We start from the raw sequence: 15455 nt of genomic DNA, 5'->3' as shown, positions 1-15455 counted from the left end.
ACATACACTCATCCTCTCACTCAGTAAATATCTACTATGTACCTATTATTTAACAGGCACTGTTCTATGTACTTTCTAAACATTGGGACACAACACTGGGAAGAAAATACATAAAAACTTTTAATTTCTGTACCTAGAGCCTGTCTCATTGAAGGTGTTTAGTAAATGTCTGATCAATGAGAGAATAAATAAGTTCTCCCTTGTTGGCCAGTTTTATAAAGGAGGACAGCTCTTTGGGCCTATGAGGGGACCTACTCTTTTTGGTTCAAGGACTGAAATAATGAACTTGATGGCAGGCTTCATAATTCAGCTTTAGCTACTACAGCATGCAGACATCGTCCTGTTTTTGCTACTGTCTTTAGTGTGTCATATTGTTCTTGGGACTGGATCTTGCAGCTAACCCCTAAGCAGAAGCAACTGTGAAGGGCGAGCAGAGACCGGAATGGTCTCCAAACAGAGCATAATGTTCATGTTTATGGATGCTGATTAAAAACAAAAAAACAATGTCATCTTAAATGGCCTCGGTCAAATAAAATCACCAAGCACGTTTATAGTATTTAATAGGAGTTCTAAAATTAAGTGCAGACATCCATCTTCCTGATTGCAACACTCTTTGTACTGAGCGTACTACTTGCTGTCTGCCAGGAAAAAAACCCCAAACCAGCCCAGTGGCCGAATGCTGTCCTGGAGATGAGAGCCTCCTTCTTCAGAGGCAAGGAAAACAAAGGCAGATAAGAAAATGGATGAAATGAGCCCTGAGGGACTGAGGGGGCTGGTGGAGTTTACACTCTTCAAGGCTGCTTTAAATAGCAGGCTACCAGCGTGACCACGATCAAGCATCCCTCTGTGCCTCATGGGCTCCCCACGTGGGCTGGGCGCTGGCTCACAGATGGGAAGTTTCCACCCACCAAGGGCAAAGCGGAGAAAACAAGGACTCAGCACCATTTGGGAGTGTGCCCATGGGTGGAGCCCGTGTGTTAACTGTCCCTCCTTGGGAAAGACTGCCTTGCAAGCCCTTCCTTCTTCTACTTATTGATGTAAAATGTCATTTCTTTTATGAAATGATCAAGACGATAGGGTTGTTTCCCTTTTGAAGTACGCTCCCACCTGTTTTTGTTTTTCATCTGTTGCCCATGAAACCCCCAAACTGGAACACAACACACCGCTGCTTCCTACCCACTGTTTCAGTGGGGCTGAAGCAGTGAGGAATTTTCCAGACTAGGATTGAAATCCAGCTGTGTGACCTTGGCCAAGTTCCTTAACCTCTCTGAACCTCAGTTTTCTCATGTTTAAAATGGTGGTCATAAAGCCTAACCCCCTGGAGGGCTGTTGTGAGAATTAAATGAAATATGAGTATAAAATGTCCCCACGCCTGGTACAGAGAAGGTATCCAACAAGAGCAGTTTTTTCCTCCCCCGCTACTCACCCCAGACTTGTAAACACCAGGGACTCCCACGCCACACAAGCTATTCCTAACAAGAAATCAGTGCACTTACTGGGTTCACTGTTGTAGTGTTTGCATTTGGCGTAGGACGGGGTTCAAACTTTTGTGGATTTGTTTTAGTTTCACAGATTTGTTGAAGCCCAGAGAAGTTAATGGACACAACAAAGAAGGGAAGAAACGGCCCTAGAATCCAAGTTCAGTTTCTGACCTAAAATACCCCATCACACAGCCGGCTCCTTCGCAGCCATGAGCTCTCTCCTGCCTCCCTATCAAATCAGGTCCCCCTCCGTTATTCTTTACCAGACCATCCTATTCATTTTCTTCCAACTCTAAATTGTTTGCCTGTCTTCTGCCCTTGTTCCAGAAGGAACCTGTCTGTCACATCCACTGCTGCATCTCTGGCGCCCAGCACTGTGGCCCTGGAATACAGTTTTTGGAAGAGAATTCTGCACAAAACCAGGGCATAATACAAGAAGGTATGTCAGCAAATGTCGGCTCTGGCATCCTCACCCTTTTGCAGGGTGACTCTGCCACTTTTCCCCATAAGAGGTGGTGTTCCCTTCTCTACCCACTGAATCCAGGCTTAACCACGCTGGGCCAATGGGACACTAGCGAATGTGATGCAACCAGAGGTTTGCACACTGGTGCTTGTCCTGTCTTACTGATGGGAACCTGCCCACCACCACATAAACAAACGCAGGCTAGGTTCACGGGCGAAGAGCCCCAACATGGGGAGAGGGTCCAGTCATCCTGTCAAGGCCCTGGTCATGTGTGTGAGGCCATCCTAGACCCACCTGGCCCAAGCCAAGCCAGCCCAGACAAGAAGCTCTGCGCAGAATTGTGACAAATAATAAGTGCCATTTGTTTTAAGCCAACAAGCATTAGAGCTTTTTGTTAGGCAGGAAAAGCTAACTGATATGGAAGATCATAAAATACATCCCACAAACCGCTCCAAAGTAAGATGCCAGGTGTTTCTGGAAGTAGCTCACTTATAAGGAAATTGCTAATTTCTGGCTTTGGATTGACAAGGAGGTGGGAGCTGAGCAGGAATGAGAGGTGGAGGAACAACTGAGAGGGAGGGTGGTCTTGAAGCTGTTGCCATGGCGCCCGGGCAGGCAGGGATGGCGAGTAGCCGTCCTAGGCCCACAGTCCACCAGAAACAGCTGCTGCCGCCTTTGGCATGAATGCTTTGGGTCACCAGCTTCTGAGTTTTAGAAACTAAAAACAGGACATATCACCATGTACTTTTGCAGAGGTCAGGAAACTAGGCCCAAGGGCCAAACATGGTCCACTGCTTGTTTTTATAAATAAAGTTTTATTGGAACAGAGCCATGCCTATTCATTTACATATTGTCTATGGCTCCTTTCACGCAGCAATGGCAGAGTTGAGTAGGTGTAACAGAAACCATGTGGCCTTTGAAGCCTAAACTATTTACTGTCTGGCTCTTTACAGAATCAATTTGTAACAACTCCTGTACTAGGTTATCAGGGGAGGTTCCACGCAATGGCTGGGTCTTAAGCTGAGTCTTGAAGGAAAGAGGCAGTGTTGATTTGGGCACAAAGGAATAGGGAATTGCTGAAAGAACATTACAAGAAGGAATACTGAGATTATAACCAATGTTACATGACCGTGTACAAAAGTAATTATAATAATTTCATGACAGTACAAACAATAACTAAGCAGATATACCACTTACTATGTGCCAAGTATGTGCTCTATAGTCACTCATTCTACCCTCACGACAATATTAGACGGTAGGTGGTATTATTATCTCCATTTTTCCAATTGCGAAAAGAGAGCAACACAGAGAATGAAAGATGCTTGCCCAAGGTCACAAAACTAGCAAGTAGCCTAGCTAGGATTCAGATCCTGGTGTTCTCACTCTAGATTCCATACTCTTTGAAAGCTACAAAAATGGAAATGTAAAAAGGATAAAGGCCAAAACTGTGCATAAATTCTAGCTATGAGCAATGAGATTGTCTCTTAAAGACACCTGAAAATCTGCTTTATTACTTTACATCATGAAACCTTTTTGGCTAACTATACCACATGTTCATTTTATGTACCCTTTGTCCCCTATAAAAATTTGCCATTTGTCCTGTTTAGCTGGAAATCCCCTAACAGGACATCACTATGGTACAGCTAGTGGTTATGATGCCATGGTGATGCTGTGTCAACACAGCAGCCACTGGCCATTCCCAGAGGTAGCCCACAACCCATTCATTAAATTCTGAGGCTAATACTGCCGCTTGGTCCCTAGGGAGACAGAACGTTCTCTTCCCCAAGCAATAGTCAATACGGTCATTCTGGTCATGACAGGCGGAAGCTACTGTGGATACTCCTTTTTAAAGATGTAAGTTGGGTTCTGTTTGGGAATCCTACTTTACAGCAGGGGATCCCAGCCCAGAGAAGTGATCTTTGATCTCCAGCCAAAGGATGGGCCAGCTCTTACAGGTCAACTGGGGGCCCATGGTGTATGTGCTGTAGCCCAAAATGGTGTCGTGCCTGGGGCCCATTATAAACAACCAAACTAAAGATAGGCAGAATTCCCAAAGAGAAGTTGTTTCTTGATTTGTTACCTCATAATCACAGGGAGAGAGTTCTAACAGATAGTCTTCAATAATACTAACTCTTTATAGACTAACGGAGCTCACATTGATATACCTCTTTTAGAGAGCATCCTGGCAATTCGTTTAAGCCTTAAAAATGTACAGAGCCATTGACTTATAAATTCCACTTCTACTCATTTATCCTAAGTAAATTATCAGAGATAAACATAAAGGCTATTTATTAAAGCATTATTTATAGTAGAGAAACACTGAGAACACCTCAATTGTACAACAGGGGATTCATGAAATATATTATGATATAACCATAAACCACATTAATGGCATAGCCATAAAAACTATGCAGTTGTTTAAATTTTGGTCATGAAAGATTATTAAATTTTAAAAGAAAGTTAAAACCAGTATACAACATAAAATTCTATCCTTGTAAAAAAACACCAAAAATAACAAGATGCACATACTAATAGAAAAACAGGTTTAACAGGGGTTTTCTCCCAGGCTAGAACTATGGTTATTTTAATATTCTATTTCTTTTATACAATAAATTCTGCATTGTGTTGGTAATTTTTAAAACGATATCAAAAGTTATATTTAATTTTTTTTTAAGTTATATATTTTTTCCTTTGGCTGTCACATTATACTTTTGCTTTCTCATGTTTTTCAGTTCTATGAATTTTGTCATGTTTTCCCAGCAAGCCAAAATGCAGACCAGTCTTTCTCAACAACCAGGGGGAAAGGCAGTCCACATTTTCAGAGACCCACCCGTAGTTCAAAAACCCTTTAGTCAGACAACTGGTTGGCAAGCTCATCTGACTGTTTCGGGCTTATAGTTCTTTATTAAAAAGGTACACCCCAACAGGACTCTGAACAGCTTTACCAAGTTCATCAAACTTGCTTGTGCTGCTACGGGTTTTGTTTTTGTTGGGGTTTTTCCTAAAAAGAGACAGAATCCCAAATTAAAACAAGAGGTCAGGGAATTAGCTGACTAAGAGGTGATTAAAACAGTCTGTACTTTACAGAGTGTGAAACTGCTTAATGTGTAGGTAGGGCTTGGGATCTGGCATGAGAAGACACGCTCATAATTTCTTTTCCCAGGACATAAAAGGAGCAGGTAAACTGAGTTGTAACGTCCCTCATTAAGGTTTCTGGTCATGAGATGACAAAGTTTTTTGAAATAAAGGAGTGTCTTTTCATTTAACTTCCAAATGAGCACTAGACAATGATTTATTTATAGACTGTACAACAAATGGACAGAGTGAACTGGGATTCTGCTGAAACCTTCCCAGATCTCAGGATAAATTTAAGTAGGTTCAGCGAGGGGTTACCAATAATAAAGCACTAATTAGATGCACAGATGCTTTGCTTTTTATCCAGCTGCCAACTGGTTGCCGTGTTCTCTTCCTTGACCACCATATCTGAGGCTACTGGAAGAAGGGGCATTCCTTTCAAACCAACACAACCCCAGAGGAAGAGATATTCCTAAGGCTGTAATGAACTTCTCCAAACTGGCCTCACCCTGTAAACAAATTCATGTTTATTCAAATGATTCGAAAAGGAAGGAAACCTCGTATAATTTCTTTGAGGGGCTGACACTCAGGCGATTCTTCAAGCTGTATCTTTCAGCACCCAGGATGTGCCAGGCTGTGTGTGAGGTGCAGCTGGGGTCCCGGGTCCCACGTCCTGGTCCACTCTGTGTTCCCAGGCCATCAGACGTGCTGGGCGGCAGACCGAATGCAAAACCGGCCCCAGCTGTCCTCCCCCTCTATTCCTGCCTCTTATCTTGTGACTTTGCAGCTCCTCCTGCTAAGAAGTTGAGTTTATGTTCTTACCTGTTGAGTACAGACTGGCCTTCTGACCTGCTTTGGAGTGTGTCAGAAGCACGAGTGTGTCCCTTCCGAGCCTCTGGAGGACTCGTGTAGCCCGACTCTCTCTTTTGGAACCCTGCCTGCAAATAACGGGGGCCAGCCTGACGGGATGAGAGGTCCCCCGACAACCGGCAGCACGCTCAGAAGCAGAGCCCACCAGCTAACCTGCGGTGGACCTGGTCCGTGTGGAGCACGGCTAGCACCACACGAAACCCCCAGAGGAACCTGGCCGAGAGCACCGGCCCATGAGCTGTAAGCCAAATTAACAGTTGTGGTTTCAACAACAAGGACATCCTGGACGGCACAGGGGACCGCTCAATATGATGTAACCACCTAAATGGGAAAAGAACCTGAGAAAGAACAGATGTGTGTATACGTTTAACTGAACCACTTTGCTGTACACCTGAAACGAACACGACGTTGTGGATCAACTGTACTCCGATATAAACTAAAAAGTTAAAAAATAAATAAATCAAAAGGCTGTGGTTTAAAGCCATTCCTTTTGAGGACTGGCTCCTGACCCATGCACGCAGTAAGGGCTAACTCTGCTCAGCTAAATGCAGAATGCCTTGGAGCAGCTGGGGGTGGGCAAGGAGGCTGTAACGCTCCAACGTGTCTGCACTGATCAATGCATCATGCAGTTTTGATGCATAAACAGCACACCTGGAAAAATAAAAAAACCAAAAAAACAGCACACCTGAACTGCCATCGGCGGGAGCAGAGAGAAGCCGTGTTATCTAGGGAAGGGCTGGCTCAAGACAGCCCCAGATCCTTTGAAAGACTGTCTGTGGATGAGTTGGATTTGCCTGTGAAGTCATTCTGTGTTTCTTTTCTCTCTTAAAAAAAAATAAGAAGCTCTTTCACTTAATTAAGCCTGTTGGACTCGATTACGATTGTCTAGTTTGATTCAAAGCAGCCACATAGACTCTCTGACACAGGTTCAGCCTCCATGACTCCGTAGGCTGGAATTTTAAATCCAGCTCCCCTGAATTCAGGACGCACGCACACACAGTAGCAAGTCCCCACAGGCTGAAAATCAAACTGTAATTCAAAGGCCACAGGGCTGAGGAAACAGCCAGAAGATAAATCCCCATTTCAACCTTGGATTCTCTGCAAGTTGATTCAGGGGATTGTCAGTCATATTTAAAAATGAAATAAAACTACAAAGACACCAGACGGCATGTTCTAAAGAGAAATAGGGGATGCTTTTCAGGACGCCTTCAAAAGGCTCTTGCGACCTGAAAAGAACTGTTACGGGTTATTTTAAGGGCCCTGGAACATTTGGCTCCCATCAGACATTTGCAGAAGTTTCTGAATTAACTAATGAGCTCTAAGGAAGAAATGAAACCACCACACACAACCCAGAGCACCACACCGATTGGAGGTGACGTGACAAGATATCAAAGCAGCCCAGTCCTGGAGCTGGGCACTCACCTTACACCCCTCGCAGGCGCTGACCCCGTAGTGGTACCCCGATGACTTGTCCTGGCAGACGAAGCAAGGCTTGTACACCCGAGGGGGAGGAAGTGGAGACGGAGGGCTCGGGACCAGTTCCTCGGAGCTGGTGCTCTGTGTTTCAATCGCTACGGTGGAGATGGGAAGGGGGAGGAAAAAGAGAAAGCGTATTTCAGTTCATTGCTTTTTCACCAGTGAGTTCATAGGCCTCTGCCCCCAATTCAGCAATAACATAGCAAGGATAGGCCCACAAAAAGAGCTGCCAGTGTAGGCACTGCAGGGCGATCCTGACTCTAACGTGGTATTGACAGTTTACAAAGCAATCCCCTATGCCTCTCTCATTTGCAGAGCACCGTGGCACCGTGAGGGAGATGATTTTATCACCATTTTACCCCCAAGAGAAACAGAAACTCAAGGAGTGCAGTGACTTGTCCAAGACCCACCGGGCAGTGGTAAAGCCAAGACACAAAGTCAGATGTTCACTGCACACCCAGGGCTCTTTCGACTCTCAATTAGAGTCTCTGAAGTGACCCGCTTGACCCTGTCTCTCACTTAACCAAAAGGAACTTCCCTTAGGACAAAGGAAGAAAATGCCCAAAGCAGCCATTCAACAAGGACACCGAAAGGGCCGTCAGCACGCGGCCAGAGCCGAGATTCACTAACAGCAGTGGCGGCGAGACCTTTGCTACTCAGAGCCCTCCTTGGGCCAGGAGTGCGAGCACCACGTCAGAGCTTATTAGAAAATGCACTATCAGGCCCCAGCTCGAGTCCGAGGAGTCAGGTCTACATCTTATCCAAACCCCCAGGTGACTGAATGTACACTTAATGTTTGAAAAGCACTGCATTACATTAATGATGGCACAGCCTGACGTTGCTTTTCATTCTAGACTTACAAATACGCGATCCCCCATCTCATTATTTAACCACCCCAAATCCATGAGGAATAGGAATTTATAGAACTTAAGATCTAGGTATTCTCCCATCCCTACCCTCCAGATTTATGCTCAATGTCAAAGCAAGACCTGGCCCTATTCCTATAACAGGCAAAACTGCTCATAAAGGATGAGGAAGTGGGGAAGGGAGGGGCTGAAAGTGGTCAAATAATGTTCCAGAATCTTCCAACCTCCAATCACTTTACAATACACGGCATATTTCCCAGAGTATAAAATTTCCAGTTGTTCCACTGTTCACCATCTCCCAGATTAGCTACTCTACCCACTGGATTGTCCGATAGCCAAATTTTCAGCAAGTCAGCTCTGCCCCCTACACGTACTGTTAATCCATCCTTGTCTGAGATCTTGCTGCCAGGCCAGCCCAGTGACCCAGCAGCATCTCTCACCCCAGTTACTGCAGAAGCTTCTGCACTGGTCTCCCGGTGCCCACCCTCCCGGCCTAGGGTCCCCTCTGCACACGCACAGTCAGATAACTGCTCCAAAGTTAAAATCACTCTGTCTCCCTTACCTGCCGAGAGCCCTCACATGCTCCAGCAGCCACCGATAAGAGCAAAGTCAGTCTCCTTGCTGGGCCCCGCAAGGCTCTTCAGGATATGGGCCTTCAGTAACATCACTGAATTCAGTGACTCTCCTCATTTATTGACTTCTAAACGCTTGGTTTCTGTTCCACCTCTTGAACAGGCCAAGCTCTCGTACCAACTTACGGGTATTGCGCTGACCATTCTCCCTACCTGGAAATTCTCAGACCTTCACACGTCTAGTCCCTTTTCTCTCTTAGATCTTAGAGCAAATGTCACCTCCTCACGGGTGACTTTTCTAAATAAAAGGCCCCTTCCCACTTCTGGTCACTATATGTCATTTTATTTTGTTTTCTATAATACCTTAAATAGTGTCTAAATTTAGAAAGTCTGTTTGTGTACAATTTTATATTCTACCTGTGCTACTCCCCCCCAAGTATGGGTCTTGTGAAACCAAGGAACTCAGATGAATTGTTTACAACTCTGTTCCAGGCCTAGAAGAGATGCTGGCACATAGTAGGTGGAGAATCAATAAATATTTGTTGAATTAATACATGAGCTTTTCCCCTTTTCCTTATTTGTCTTCATTCCAAGCCCTAAGTGCCCTTCTAAGTGCCCTTTAAGGCCTTGTTAAATGGTAAAATTAGAAACCGAGTAGCTTTCACAATACTCACTGGCTTCCTTTAAAATTAATTAATTATCCCTTTGGAATAGAATCAACTATAATTATAGTATTGTCATAATTCAGAAGAATCTTGGAATGAATTCATTAGAGCTGGGCAGGTCTAGTAGATAAATCTAGTACTGTCTTTACTGGGTAGCTCAGCACAATTGTGGCAAGGGCTATACAGGAAGGTGGGCATCGAAGATGTCACGAGAGCGCATCAGATCAGCTATCAAGCTACAAAAGCAACAGCATGCCTGCCCCTAAACCAATCAGCTTCACTGAAAGTAAATGAGTCATAATGGCATCAACAAGAAAGCAGTACAAAATAATACATCGCTCTTTGTTAAAAATCTAAGAAAACAATATAAAATAAGCTGCAAGGATACAACACGGGGGATAGAGCAAATATTTTATAGTAACTATAAATGGAGTATAACCTTTAAAAATTGTAAAGCACTGTATTGTCGCCTGTAACTTACGTAACATTGTACATCAACTATATTGCAATAAAAAAAATCTAAGATGCTGCTACTGCTGTTGTTACTCTTGTTATTACTGGGTGTCACGGATCCCGAGTCACCATAGATTATAAAATGCATGTTATTCTATGTATCATTAAGAAAGACAAAAAAGTACTGCCAATTAAATCATGACCCATCAACGCTTGTGAGACACAGCCTGATTTCAGAGATGTTACAAAATTAAATGCTTCTGGAGCCCTGAAAAAAAAAAAACCTAAGAAAACACACGCAGAATTACTCACAATCCTTTCATTCAGAGAAAATTACTGTTATCTTGGCATCTACCCTTCAAAACATTTTACTATGCGTATAAATGTTTTTGGTTGGTTTGTTTACTTTAAAAAGTGGAATTATACTGTAGATTCTGTTTGGGACTTTGTCTAACTTACTGTGTCATGAAGTTTGTTTCCTTGTCAATAAATATTTTTCCCGCAAACGTTCCATTATGATGAATATCTTTGTAGCTAATCTCAGCACATCTCTATTTCCTTAGGCTAAGTTCTCAGAAGTGGAATTATCAGTTCAAAAGTTATGGCTATTTGAGAATACGCTGTGAGTCCTAGAAAGGCTGTGTTAATTTACGCTCCTAATATCAGCACAAGTGAGTCCTCCCCTAAACGCCTCCCAGAACTTTCTGATTGGTTTTATTTGTGTGTCTCTACTTCCCCCCTAGGGACTGAGCTGTGTTGTCACCACAAGGAGCAATCCCACATTGTGTGCAATGTGGGGAGAGTGTATTTTCATGTTCTACTGGCTCGTGTAGAACAGCTAATCTGGCTTGTCTAGGAAGGTTGTAAATAGAATTCTGTTAGGTCTGGATTCAGCTGTCAGAGTTATGCTCTGAATTTCAAACGTGGGTGGTAATTTCCATAAATATGCAGCTTCAAATCCATGTACTGAGGGGGTCCAGCATCTCCCCCTCCCAAAGAGAGGAAACTGAACTGCAGGCAATCTAATCCCGGAGAAACTCAGGCAAAGCACATGCAAGTGGGGAGACCTCAGAATCGAAAGCCTTTTTCTATAGATGAGAGTCACTTATAACCAAGGAGTGAATCAGAAAACTTGCCCTCAACAGATGTACGGATGAAAATGTTCTATTTGGAAGCAATCAATAGCGAGGGCTCTGGACTTTTATTAAGGCTGTGGTTATTTCACTAGCAGTGTTTTCCCATATTCGTACAATGGATGTTGGTGTGTTCAATCTTTTTTTTTTTTTTTTTCCATAAACATTTATTTATTTAGGCTGCGTTGGGTCTTCATTGCTGCGTGCGGGTTTTCTCTAGTTGCGGCGAGCGGGGGCTACTCTTCATTGCGGTGCGCGGGCTTCTCATTGCAGTGGCTTCTTTTGTTGTGGAGCACTGGCTCTAGGTGCATGGGCTTCAGTAGTTGTGGCACGTGGGCTCAGCAGTTGTGGCGCGGGGGCTCTAGAGCGCAGGCTCAGTAGTCGTGGCGCACGGGCTTAGTTGCTCCACGGCATGTGGGACCTTCCCCGACCAGGGCTCAAACCCGTGTCCCCTGCATCGGCAGGCGGATTCTTAACCACTGCGCCACCAGGGAAGCCCGGTGTGTTCAAACATTTAATTCCCTGACTATAACATACCAAGTGTGTGTTACACGCTATGGACAGTACATGGTATGATCCCTTAGCCTTGTCAGGTTTGGCCTAATAGAGAGTAAACCAACAATTAGAATATAATACACTGGTTCTCAAACTTGGCTGTGTGTTAGAACTACCTGGGGAACTTTTTTTTTTTTTGCAGTACGCGAGCCTCTCACCGCCGCGGCCTTTCCCGTTGCAGAGCACAGGCTCCGGACGCACAGGCTCAGCAGCCATGGCTCACGGGTGCAGCCGCTCCGCGGCATGTGGTATCTTCCTGGACTGGGGCATGAACCCGTGTCCCCCGCATTGGCAGGCAAACTCTCAACCACTGCGCCACCAGGGTAGCCCCCTGGGGAGCTTTTAAACATCCTAATGCTTAGATTGTATCTTAGACCTATTATGGCAGAATGCCTGGGAGTGGAAGCCAGGCATCAGTGTTTTTAAAAAAGTTTTCCCAGGTGAATCCAAATTGCAGCAGTTTGGGAAACACGGATATGATATTCCTCAGAGGAATCAAGGGAGGCTTCCCAGAGGAGGTGACCAGGCTGTGTTTTGAAGGATGAATTGATTCCGTCTATTGTGGTTTGTAACGTGATCCTACAAATGCCACATGTGCATCCCAGACAAACATATATAGAAAAGACTTATATATGACAAGAAATAATCATCTTTGGAAAAATTTTCCCATTGGTGGTAAAGCATTAACTATTTGACTATATATATTCAAATATCCCCTCAAAATAGATCATCGTTGGTCCTTCATTTCCTCTGTGTGGCCCGTGAAGCTGAGAACAATGCAAAGCAAACAAGAAAAATCTCCGTGGTACCGTCAGATCGCCAAAGCTAGCTTTAAGCAAACATGCCAACGTAAGTTCTAGGATTACTACCAGGATATGGCATCAGTAGAAAAGCAGATTTGAACTTCAATGCAACCTCTGGCCTTTTTGGTAATGTAGCAAAAACATACTTTGGCCAAGTTTATTAGTGCTCCTCTTGCCCTTTGGTGCCCCCATCACTGCCGCCCCAAAGACAGTGGGAAACAAGGCAGGGGGATAGCCCAGGGCCCCCTTCACGACTCAGTTCTGGCATTAAAGGCTGCTACAGAGTGCCTGCCGTTGATCTGTTCGCTGTCATCCTGCTTAAATCAATAATCTATTAGTCCCTTTAAATGAGAGTTAGATTCATCAAATGCCCCTGAGAGACGTCAAACATTTTGTGCCTTATTCCAGGCAAGCACAATCAGTCTATGGAATGATGAATTTTTTGCTCAAAAACCCTGCAGGCCCAGCAGACAACATGTCCTGTATTAGCTCATTCAGCGATCTCAGGCAGGCCAAGAAAGCAGTTTTTAGACTTCCCAGGGGGGAAAAAAGGCTTGTGTCATTTAAGAAAACAACCGCACTCCAGCCATCCTGCCGTGATTTCAGTTCAGGGAAAAGCAGGCTTTGAGGACTGATTCAGATCTGCTCTTTGCCTCATGCTTTTATTTATTTCCTTGCTTACTTATTGTCTTACTGAGTTTTGTTTAGTGACTGCGTCCCCAACAAGCAGCAACCTCCAAGGTGGCATCTAAACTGCTAACCAGATGCGCTGCCTCGTTTGTTAGGGAATGGCCAAGACAGGAACTTCTGTTGCTAGGGCGAGATGGATGTTTGGCTCCATGGGTCCCTGCCCAGAGGAGAGCCAGCACCAGAAGTGCTGAGGGGGCTTCTCCGGGCTGCCCACTGGCCAAAGGAGACAGTGATCCAAAACCTGCACTGACAGAAGCTTCCAGCCCATATTTTAAACCTCTCCAACCCTGCAACTCAAAGGTGGCTGTCACTAGGGCACCCAAAGCTAGAATCACCTTCCTTGCCAAAAAATTCATTACAGGTCTTGTTTGCCTTTAAACTAATGCTCCTCAAAGTGTGGTCCAGACCAGCAACCGGCAGCAGAATTCTGGGGGTAGGGAGGAAGCCATTTGCTTTAAATTAGTGGTTTTCAGACTATCTATGGTAAAGGATCTTTCTTTTTTTTTTCTCACAGATTGATAAAATCAATAAAAACAAATCCCTAAGGGAAAAAAAGACACACAAAATGAATCTCCAGAAAAAAGGAATTAAGAAAAAGATGCTCAAAACACAAGGTACAACTTAAGGAGGGAAAAAAAGGATCTTTTAGACATAAAATTCCTCTGCCAAATTTCTGTACAAGTTTCTAAGCATTTGCTCTCACGGATGCCCTGTCTCCTCGAGTACTGGCAGTGGGCCGCAGAGCAACTGGCCCGGGCCGCGGCTTGCACTTTGAGAAGCACTGCTCTGAAGGACTCTATAAACTCGGAGGCTGTTTGCAGCCAAAACAAAAGCAAACCAAAGGAACTCTCCACCGACCGAGACACCGCACAAAAGCAGAATACCGGCACTCCCAAGTGACACAGCCTTCTTAAACACTGCCGCAACTCTGAGGGTTTAATTCACTCCCAAAATAAAAGCAAAATAATAATAATAATGCTGTTGCTTGTTAAGAAGACTTGGCACTTGCAAATTAACTCACCTGAGAAAACACAGTATAAATGTCCTTGTTGTTACAACACACCTGAGTGTCACTTAAACACACGGAAAGCCTCTAACAATAGCGCCCTTCACAATTCCTAACATGCTTGGCATTTTTCTAAAGGTTAGATTAAGTAGCAGATAACATTTTAAAAAGAAGGCCCAGTATACTATGTTTTTCTTTGTGAGAACTAATTTATGGCGGGCTAAGCCATGCTGACAGACTTCAGGATTTTAGAGGCGGTCAGGCAGGCATCCTGCATAATGAAAGCCCTGCCTTTTCGCTAGAACTTTCGATGATTAAGACAGCATTTTAATGCACTCTCTGGGTAGCAGAGCCTTAAAGGAAAAAGGAGTTGTAAAGCAAAAGGCATTTCCTGCACGGCCCCGGGGGAATTTTGAGCCCTGAGCTCCGGGACCCTGTAGGAGGGAGTAATTTCAGCTAATTAACGGAGACTAGCAAAGTGTTGCATTTGGTCACAACATTAGTTGGGTTTCATTTTTGTTGGCACGGAGGAGAGCCGGTCTGGATTTTTTCCCCTCCTTTTTCTGTGGATTCACTGCAGGATCGCAAGGCCCACAGCTCTCATACATTAGGGAGAAAGTCAAAGGAAACGCCAAAGTTCAACCAAAGTACAAGTAATTAGAACCAGATTCTCCGCTGCGGGCGTTTGCGCATGCGCGCGCGCGCACACGTGGACCTTTATTGAAATATCATTTACATGCCTCCAACCGTGAGCGTGGGACTGGGGACCTCCGTACTGCCGCTCATTTAATTTTCCAGTCGCCTCCGGAGTGTGTGTGTGTGTGTGTGTGTGTGTGTGTGTGTGTGTTTGGGGTGGGGAATCTTGCTTCTAATCATCTTTCAGGAGAAGCGGTTTGTTTCCACACACAGGGGATTTTGCAAATCTGTGAATCGCATTTTGAAATTAGGTAATTGCCAAACAAGAAAAACTCTGCTTTGAAATGGTCTTGACTCACTCTGCTGCTGGCTTTGTTATTACTGAGAAGCTCCAAGATTAGTCCCGGGTCTGGGGTGGGGGAGGGGAGGGGAGGAAAACGGCGCGGCGGGCTCTGGCAGTCTTGACTCAGTAACCTGCCCGTGACCCTGAAGGAGTGTGTGTTTGCCCGGGTCACCCGGGATCCTGGCCGAGGGCTGGGGCCGGGTTATGAGAATCCCTGCTATTCTGACCACACATGCAACAGGTGCTGAGGACAGGCAGGGGACAAAAGAAGGGCCGGGAAGGCTTTGCTTTTTAAGTCCTTCAAGAAAGCCTTGCTTTCCAAAGTGCGGTCCCGGGCTCGCACCATCAGCACCACCTGGGAACCGGGT

General features: G+C 44.9%; 1 protein-coding gene across 1 annotated transcript in view; it reads right to left on the bottom strand.

The window, feature by feature from the left end:
- Positions 1-15455, bottom strand: part of LOC112411691 (retinoic acid receptor beta-like) — a gene marked incomplete at its 3' end in the record, with an annotated part of 407505 nt that overhangs the window by 120550 nt on the left and 271500 nt on the right. The window contains exon 2 of the mRNA XM_024762944.1: positions 7312-7460. Within this exon, the coding sequence (XP_024618712.1) occupies positions 7312-7460 (149 nt within the window). The remainder of the gene's footprint in view (positions 1-7311; positions 7461-15455) is intronic.

This window comes from Neophocaena asiaeorientalis, unplaced genomic scaffold (assembly GCF_003031525.2).
Source record: "Neophocaena asiaeorientalis asiaeorientalis breed wild unplaced genomic scaffold, Neophocaena_asiaeorientalis_V1.1 scaffold279, whole genome shotgun sequence".
Taxonomy (NCBI): Eukaryota; Metazoa; Chordata; class Mammalia; order Artiodactyla; family Phocoenidae; genus Neophocaena; species Neophocaena asiaeorientalis.
This window is presented reverse-complemented; position numbering and strand designations above follow the sequence as displayed.